The 8,678-nt window shown below is 56.1% G+C and overlaps 1 protein-coding gene across 1 annotated transcript; it reads left to right on the top strand.

Moving 5' to 3' along the window:
• The first annotated feature begins 1,398 nt into the window (after positions 1–1,398).
• LOC122390096 lies at positions 1,399–7,753 on the top strand. Its single transcript, XM_043382754.1, has 2 exons — positions 1,399–7,465; positions 7,651–7,753. Exon 1 carries the CDS (start codon positions 1,633–1,635, stop codon positions 6,250–6,252), a length of 4,620 nt encoding a protein of 1,539 aa, XP_043238689.1. The 5' UTR covers positions 1,399–1,632; the 3' UTR covers positions 6,253–7,465; positions 7,651–7,753.
• The last annotated feature ends 925 nt before the right edge of the window (positions 7,754–8,678 follow it).

Here is an 8,678-nt window from a genome sequence, read left to right on the forward strand (position 1 = left end):
GTCTGCTGGGCCGTCTGCTGCGGCTGAGGTCTGGACTGCAACTGCGTGCTGCGGTCGACCACTGCTGCCTCCTGGACTGCCGCCAGCGGATGATGCGCTTCACCGTCGTGGAGCTGCTGGATCCAAGATCGGGCTCCTCCTGGTGGAGTGAAGCGGGGTGGTCCGAGCTGCAGTGGGTGAGGTGCTGTGCCTGAGCGGTAGCCAGTGGGCGCTGCGGAGTGCAGGTTGCGGTTGGTGGGCCGTGGTGGTGCTGCGTCTGCAGCTTGTGGCCACAGTGAGGTGATGTGCGTCAGTGGTGGCCAGTGAGGTTTGGCGCGTGAGTCACGGTTGGTGTGGTGACTGGTGAGGCTCTGCGTGGGCTGGCGGAGCCGGGGGCCGCGCTGTGCTGCTCTCGAGTGCTGTGTCCGACGACTGGCTGGTCGACTGCTGCGGCCTGTGTGGCTGCCCGACCTGCCCGCCCGGCGTCCAAGTCGTCTCTGGCGACTGCGCCCTGCAGTCCTGGAGCTGCTGCGTCTGGCGGCCGACTGGTGGGCTGCTGAGGAGCGACAACGTGGAGCGGTTTCGGTGAGCTGTGGTCCAGGGGAGCTGAACTTGTTGACCTTGAGGTTGGGGATAGGTTGTGTAGTGGTGCCCAGCCGGCCCTAGTCCCTGTGACTTGATAGTTAGTAGTGAGTTTCAGTGCTGAAGTGTTTTTAGGCTGTGTCGTACTGTGTTTTTAATATTAGTTAAGGTGTTTAGTTTGTAAGTTGGATCTGGTGGTCCTTGATCCCCTCTCGTCGGCTTCTGTATCCTGTGATCCTGCACATGATGGCGCCGCCCAGTAAGGAGGATCTTGGTAGACTTAAGTTGACTGAGCTCCAGCGCGAGCTCGAGGCTAAAGGCTTAGAACCCACAGGTAAGAAGTCTGAGATGGTAGATAGGCTGTGGGCAGCTATGCAGGACCCGACGGAGTCTCCACGTGTTGAGAACAAGGTGGACGTTAGGGAACCCCCAGGTGAGACTCAGCCTATCTCTAAACCGAGTGCAGAGATGCTGATGGTGAAACTTAAACTGATAAGGGAACGACAGGCTGTAGAGGAGAGTAGGCTGAAGGTTAAGGCTCAGGCAGAGCAGGATGAGCTGAGGCTGCGGACTAGGGCAGAGCAGTTGGATGTTGAGATTCAGCTGGCCGAGCTGGGCCAGGTGGATGAGTCAGCACTGGAGCCTCTTCGGGTGACAGTGAGTGAGACTTCGGTGACTCCAGTTGGGGCTGATGCCCTTTCAGCGCAGGTGAGGCGTTCACTGCTCCCTCCTGCCGAGCTCCGTCCGTTCTCGGGAGCGGTTGAGGAGTTTAGGCTCTTCATCAGAGCGTTCCAGTCCAGGATTGCTAGTCGAACGGACGACCAGGGGGAACTGCTGTATTACCTCGAGCAGTATACCCGCGGGAAAGCTAATCAGCTGGTCAGGAGTTGCCTCCACTTGGGTGATGAGGGCTACAGCCAGGCTGTGAAACTTCTCGAGTCTCGATATGGAAATTCCCTCAGACTGATCGATTCGTACGTGGAGCGGATCGAACAGTGGTCGCGCCTGCAGTCTGGGGATGTTGAGGGGCTTGACAGATATGCTCTGTTCCTAACTGAGGTAAAAAATGCGATGTCTGGCGCCACCATGGGCGAGTTCGAGCACCCGTCTACCCTCCGCTTGATCGCGTCTAAGCTTCCAGTGTATCTGCAGGACCGGTGGCTCCGAGAGGCCGACAGATTGTCTGAGAGTGGTAAGAGGATTACTTTCTCAGACATGGTTAGCTTCGTCGCAGCAGAGGTGCGAGTGAGGAGGAGTCCTCTTTTCGGTCCAAGGCCTGTCATTGCCGGACGCGGTGGTGAGGCTGGAGCGCGGCATAAGGTGAGCACAGCGAAGGTGAGCGAGCCCGGGGTGCAGAAGTGTGTTTTCTGCGGGGCGGCGCACCGTCTGGAGGGCTGTAAGGATCTGCTTCGTAGACCTTGGGAGGAGAGACGACGGGTGTTGATGAGAAATCAGCTGTGTTTTGGCTGCCTGAGGAGGGGACACAGGGCTCGGTCTTGTAGAAAGCCGCTCCGGTGTGGTGTCTGCAATGGGCCCCATCCCTTGGCGATGCACAGGGAGCCGAGCTCAGTCTCTGCCCCCATCGAGCAGCAGCGTGCGGCTCAGCCGCCCGGCAGGGGGTCTGATTCTTTGCGCGCGGGACCCATGACCGGCGGGATGGGAGCAGCTGGTGACCCACCTGGGGCGCAGATGAGTGGTGGTGTTTTAAGTGCGAGCTTGGGTATCCGCGGCGCGGGCCGGACGGCGCTGCCAGTGGTTGCTGTGCGCCTCCGGGGTCCCACGGGGCTGGAGGTGGTGGTGAATGGGTTCTTGGACTCTGGCTCGTCAGGTAGTTTCTTGACTGAGTCGCTGGCGCGGCGTTTGAAGGTGAGAAGGGATGACACTTCCATCTCCATCGAGACGGTTGGGAACGAGCGGAGGGTGATGCAGACCTCGCTGGCCTCTGGGTTGGAGGTCTGCGGTCTGGACGGAGCAGAGTTCCTTCCCCTGCCGCCGCTCCTGACTATCGACAGGATCCCTGTGACACAGTCCGATCGGTGCCGGGTGAGTGAGCTCAGAGCCGCTGCCCACCTGCAGGGTGTGGAGCTCCATGAGGTGGATGCCCCAGTGGAGTTGCTGCTCGGCTCCAACTGCGCTACTCTGATTGTTCCCAGAGAGGTGAGGTCTCCGCCTTCCGGTGAGGAGGGCCTCTGTGGTGTGAGGACGTGTCTTGGCTGGTATGTAATTGGTTGTGGTGGTTCCCCGGCGACAAGAGGTAGGATGTCTGTCAACCTGCTGCGGGTTCACGACAGCTGTGTCCCTGACCGTGACTCAGAGTGCGTCTTTAAGGTCATGTATGAACATGAGTTTAAGGATCTTTCCGACGACAAGGAGTGCCTTTCCGTGGAGGACAGGGAGTGGCTGTCTGACTTGCTCCCACAGGTCAAGAGAGACGAGGAGGGGCACTTCGTGATTCCACTTCCTAAGAAGGATTTCGACCAGTTGCCGGACAGCTTTCCGATGGCGTCCAGGAGATTGGATTCTCTTCGGAGGCGCTTCAGGTCTGATCCGGACTATTTTGACGCGTACCGACGAGTCATTTCGTCACTGGTTGATGACGGCTACGCAGCTCCAGTGCCAGACGGTGAGGTTGGAGGAGGGCCGGTCTGGTATCTTCCTCACCACGGCGTGCAGGAGCCCGCGAAGGGAAAACTGCGCGTGGTTTTTGACTGCGCGGCCCGGAGCCATGGCGTGTGTTTAAATGACTTACTGAGAGGGGGTCCGAACCTGACAAATCCGCTTCTCGGGGTGCTCTGTCGCTTCCGGGAGGGGCGTGTCGCGTTCACATGTGACGTCCAGTCTATGTATCATCGAGTGCGTGTGCCGGAAGCAGATGCTGATCTGCTGAGATTCCTGTGGTTCCATGATGACGACCCAGAGGGTGACGTGCAGGTGCTGAGGATGAGGTCGCACGTCTTCGGAGCGGTGTCAAGTGGCAGTGTGGCCAGCTTCGCGCTGAGCCGCTGCGCAGAGGAGGGTCGCGAGCAGTTTCCTGAGGCCGCTGATGCTCTACTTCGTAAGACGTACGTAGATGACGCTCTATGTGCTGCTGACTCCGTGGAGGAGGCTGTGAAGCTGGCACGTGACCTGAAAGATCTCTGCAGGACCGGTGCATTCAACATGACTAAGTTCACCAGCAACCGTTCAGAGTTTCTGAAACAGATTCCGTTTGAAGACAGAGGTAAGCAGGTTAAGGCAGTGGATTTAGATAAGGACGCTCTGGGCTCTGAGCGTGCGCTTGGACTGAAGTGGTCTGTCGAGAAGGACTCTTTTGTTTTCCAGTTCAACGACCGGCACAAGCCGGTGACGAGGCGCGGCATACTGTCCACCGTAAGTTCGGTGTTTGACCCTCTCGGTATCGTGTCGCCAGTGACCCTGCTCGGTCGAGTGCTGCTGCAGAGGCTGTGTGCGGTTTCCTGTGGGTGGGACGAGCCTCTGTCTGATGCCTTGACGGGGGAGTGGGAGGAGTGGCTGGCCGGTGCCAGGGAGCTGGACAGTGTTCAGCTGGAGAGGTGTATCGTGGGCCCGCCTGGAAAGGTGTTAAGCACTCAGCTACATGTCTTCGCTGATGCTAGCGAGACTGCGTACTCTGCAGTGGCATACCTGAGAAGGGAAGTTCGTACCCCGGACGGGGAGGTCCGGTGTTTTGTGACGTTTCTCTTGGGTAAGTCACTTGTGAATCCCGTGCGGTTCGTGTCTGTGCCGCGGCTCGAGCTAGCCGCCGCAGTGCTGGCCGTGAGGGTGAGACGGGTGCTTGAGAGAGAGCTAGACACCCAATTCGACTCTTTCCACATGTGGACTGACAGTATGGTAGTACTGGCCTACGTCAGGAACCGGACGACGAGATTTAAGACTTTTGTGGCAAACCGGTTGGCGTACATCCATGACGGCTCTAAAGTGAGTGACTGGGCGTATGTGCCTTCGACAGCGAACCCAGCTGATGTTGGATCTCGTGGCTGTCAGCCGGCGGGACTGAAGCCGTGGCTGAGTGGACCGGATTTTCTTCTCGGGGGCCTTGATGATAGGCCTGAAGAGCCAGCTGTGTCAGCAGCTATTCCCGACTCTGAGGTAAAGTCTTCGCCTGTAGCCCTGGTGTCGCTTGCCGCCGGTCCCGAGAGCCCTTTCGATCTACTGATCAGAAGTTTCTCGTCCTTTTTTCGACTCAAGCGAGCGGTGGCGTGGTATCGTCGCTTCCTCTGTGTCCTGCGTGACGGCTCTTTCCGCAGATGGTGTCTGGCGAGAAGGAGAGGCCTGAGGCGGCGCGGACACGGTGAAAGGACTGACCTGACCGTGTCAGATCTGTGCCGGGCAGAGCGTGTTGTTTTGCGGCACGCCCAGAGGGACCTGGCTGATTTTCCGAGAGAGGGGTGTGACGATGGCCCAGTCGGAGTGCCTATGAGCAGTCCTCTGACGAAGCTGCGTCCGCAGATGCTGAACGGCCTGCTGGTCGTGGGAGGCCGACTCGGTCGGTCGGAGAGTGTTTCCGAGAGCGCGAAGCACCCAGTGATTCTGCCCCGTAAGAATCACGTGACCCAGCTGTTGATCCGAGAGGCTCATGAGAGGGTGGGCCATGAGGGCCGCGATCATACTTTTTGGGAGGTCCGGAAACGTTTCTGGGTGATAGGCGCTGGTCCTGAGATTCGGGGACTCATTCGCAGATGTGTAACGTGCAGGAAGGTGAACGCGCGGCCTCAGAAGCAGCTCATGGCAGACTTGCCAAAGGAGCGCGTGTCAGCCGATACACCGGCATTCTCGTCAGTGCTGCTTGATGTGTTTGGGCCGATCTTGGTTAAGACCGGGCGGACCGAGCGGAAACGCTACGGTCTGATGTGTGTCTGTGTCGTGACACGAGGCGTCCATGTTGAGATTCTGGATTCGTTGCGCACAGACTCGCTGATAAACGCCATTCGTAGGATCAGCGCTCGCCGGGGTCAGATCGTTCAGATCAGGAGTGATATGGGGACGAATCTGACCGGGGCCGACAGAGAGCTCCGCGAGGCGCTGAGCGAACTCAGTCACGGTGATTTGCAGCGTGCCGCGCTGAAACAGGGCATTGACTGGCAATTCAATCCCCCCACAGCTTCTCACTTCGCAGGTGGCGTTGAGAGGCAGATCAGAACATTCAGGAAGGTATGGCGGTCCATGCCTACTCAGCAGCGTCTGGATGACGAATCGATTCGCACGCTGTTTTGCGAGATCGAGTCTGTTATGAACAGCCGGCCACTGACTTACGTATCGACTAGCTCCGGTCAGCTGGAGCCTCTGACCCCGGGGCATCTCCTATTTCTGAGGAGCAGTGCCGGACCGATACCCGGAGAGTTTTCAGAGTCCGATTCGCTATCGAGACGTCGATGGCGACACGTGCAGTATTTAGCCCAGCAGTTTTGGTATCGCTGGAGACGTGAATACCTGCTTTCTCTCCAGGCGCGCCAGAAATGGACGCGAGAGTCGAGAAATGTGCAGCCGGGAGATGTGGTTCTCCTAGCTGACCAGAACGTGCCGCGGGGACTGTGGCGGCTAGGAAGGGTAGTTAAGGCTTTCCCCAGTCAGGACGGACTCGTGAGAAAGGCTCTAGTTCGGACAGGTGAGTCCACGTACCTGAGACCGATCCACAAGATGGTATTGGTCAGTTCTGAATCTGACCTGGATTAGTACCGTGCGGGGTCAGATGTGTGCGAGAGTCTGAGAGCCTCTAGTTTAAGACTTAGTGTAAGGTGTCAACGTAAATAGATTCTTTACGAGCTAGAACCTGTTTGCGACAGACTAGTCTGTTTGTTTTTGCCAGCAGGTTTGTTTGTTTTTTGTTTTTTGCCAGCGGGTAGGTTTTGAGGTGCCAGACTGTTACGTGTGATTAGATTTAAGTGTCCATGTAAACTCGGCTAGCTGCCCTGGCAGTCGAGGGTTGGTTCTCACCAGCAGGTAGACGGTGAGTGGGTTCACCCGGGCGCCTTTGTGTTGATTCGAATGACAAGATATGGCCATTCGAATGGGGGAGTGTAGACGGCGCCCGTGTCGGGTTATAGCGGCGTAGGTGTCGCTGCTATCGGGTCCTGAGTGAGGTGCGGGTGGCGGGGGTCCCGCAACCCAGTTATCCGTTTGACTTGTTAACCTTTTTTCCTATCCTTTTTCAAACCTTGCCACCAGTGATAAGTTAGGTGTACTATTATACTCGCGGTATTGAGTGACGGAGATTCGATTGTCCGATCAGAGTGGTTTGTTACTGTAAAACTTGCATCTCTTATCGTCAAGGAGCGAGTTTCGATAATATTTGGTTCGGAGGCGGTATTTCATGTGTGATTATATTTCTTATATAAAAATATGGCTTGATTATGGTTAAAGTTTAGTTGACACGTCGATGTAAGAGATGCGACGCGAGCTTTTGAGTGACACGCTGGCAGGTCACGTGACCTAGCCGAGCTGTGGCGCAGTTTCCGAGCGGCGTGTGCGCTCTTTTCCCGCCCGACCTTCATGAGGGGTGGATGCGTGTGTCCCAGCGCGACGCTGATGAGTAAGTTTGACTATATAGGATTTGGGAGCACTTCAATGTTGAATGTAATTTTATTTCAGTGTAAACCAGTAAATTCGTATATGCTTTAATTAGCTTTCTATGCTTATTTCTTTGATATCGTATATTCTTGTACCTCAAGTGCGCCATTTAAAAATGTTTCAATCTTCGTAGTTGCTCGGCTCGCTCCGGTTGGCCCGGGGACGTGTAGGCCAGTCGATAGCTGTGCGCTTTCCCCCGTGGCTGGAGCCGAGAGCGGTCTCGTGGCCGGGGCGTTTGAGTGGCCGGCCCCTGACGGCCCAGAGTGCGGCGGTGCCGCTGTTGACGAGTGGCACGCACAGCGGAGACGAGGAACAGCCGGTAGGAGCTAGTGTTTATTATGTTCTGCCATTGTCGATATGTTGAGTTTAAGAACGCTGTAACGTAATATGTACAGTTTATCAAAAGGTCGACTGTTTCGGACGGAATTCAGTGTGGACTGTGGTTACTGATGGGAGATGTGGTACTGACCTGTGTACCCCTGTGTGTGCGTGCGCCTCCCACAGTAACAAGGGCAATAAAGGTCCTTCGTCAACGGCTCGTCTTTCGGCGCTCCGCGCTATTCAGCCACGTGGTGGCTGCTACAGTGGCGGCTGTGCCATCTACAATCACCGTTCCATGCTTCTATCCTCAGGATACTGAAATCCTCCTCCACACCGCAACCCCCTCCGGGCTGGACAGGCAACTTTATCTCATGCGGGCTGCTCCCTTGGAGCGGCACCGCTGCTCCCGAGGGAGCGCACCCCGTAGCCGGGTGCAGTGAGTGCCTTGGGGCTGGGTGGCCTGTCTTCGGACGGGCTCAGCCCCGGCGACTCACTAGGGTGCCTGCCCAGACCAATGTCTCCCCCTATATCCTATCATCCTCCCGGCTCTGAAATGGTCTTACTGGACCGAAAGGGCCTAACCCAACAAAACAAAAAACAAACAAAAGGAATAAATCGTGCAGTAGCACACACTGGCGGATCCAGAAAAGGTGTTATTGGACGCTGCAGGGGCATATCCCCCCTTCAAATTCCAAAAACGCCCCTATCGCAAAGTGGGCAGGAGACATCTGGGGGATGGTCAAGGCCTGGCGCTTGTTAACATTTTAGGACGTTAGGCCCTATCAACACTCAGTGAACATTGAACAAGGATACAGATGGATACAGATATCGTGCGGATTCATATACTATCTTTATCATGCCTCCACCCCCCATCTACGCAGTATTTTGGTGATAAAGCTAATCATCCCTAACCAGACCTGACCACTACCTATGACTAACCAAGTTCAACCGGTTGACTTCCATCAAATAATTATCAATCTTTAGAACACTCAATGCTTGCATGTTGTGCGGCGATGTAACCAAAACAATTGTCTGAAGTTAACCAGCGAGTTGCTGGGGGGGGGGCGTTAAACGCCCCCACTTTTTTCGCTGGGCCATAGCATAAAAACGGCGCGCCGCAGGCGCGCCAAATTTTGGGTACCTGTAGGGAATTGATTGAAGTTTATTGTGACAAAGTTTCAAAAAAATCGGTCGGAAAATTTTTGAGATAT

The sequence above is a fragment of the Amphibalanus amphitrite genome, unplaced genomic scaffold (genome assembly GCF_019059575.1).
Source record: "Amphibalanus amphitrite isolate SeventyFive unplaced genomic scaffold, NRLGWU_Aamphi_draft 000382F_arrow, whole genome shotgun sequence".
Taxonomy (NCBI): Eukaryota; Metazoa; Arthropoda; class Thecostraca; order Balanomorpha; family Balanidae; genus Amphibalanus; species Amphibalanus amphitrite.

What these genes read in the sequence shown, in the direction of transcription:
- LOC122390096 (XM_043382754.1), top strand. Translation starts at nt 1,633, where the DNA reads ATGTCTGGCGCCACCATGGGCGAGTTCGAGCACCCGTCTACCCTCCGC.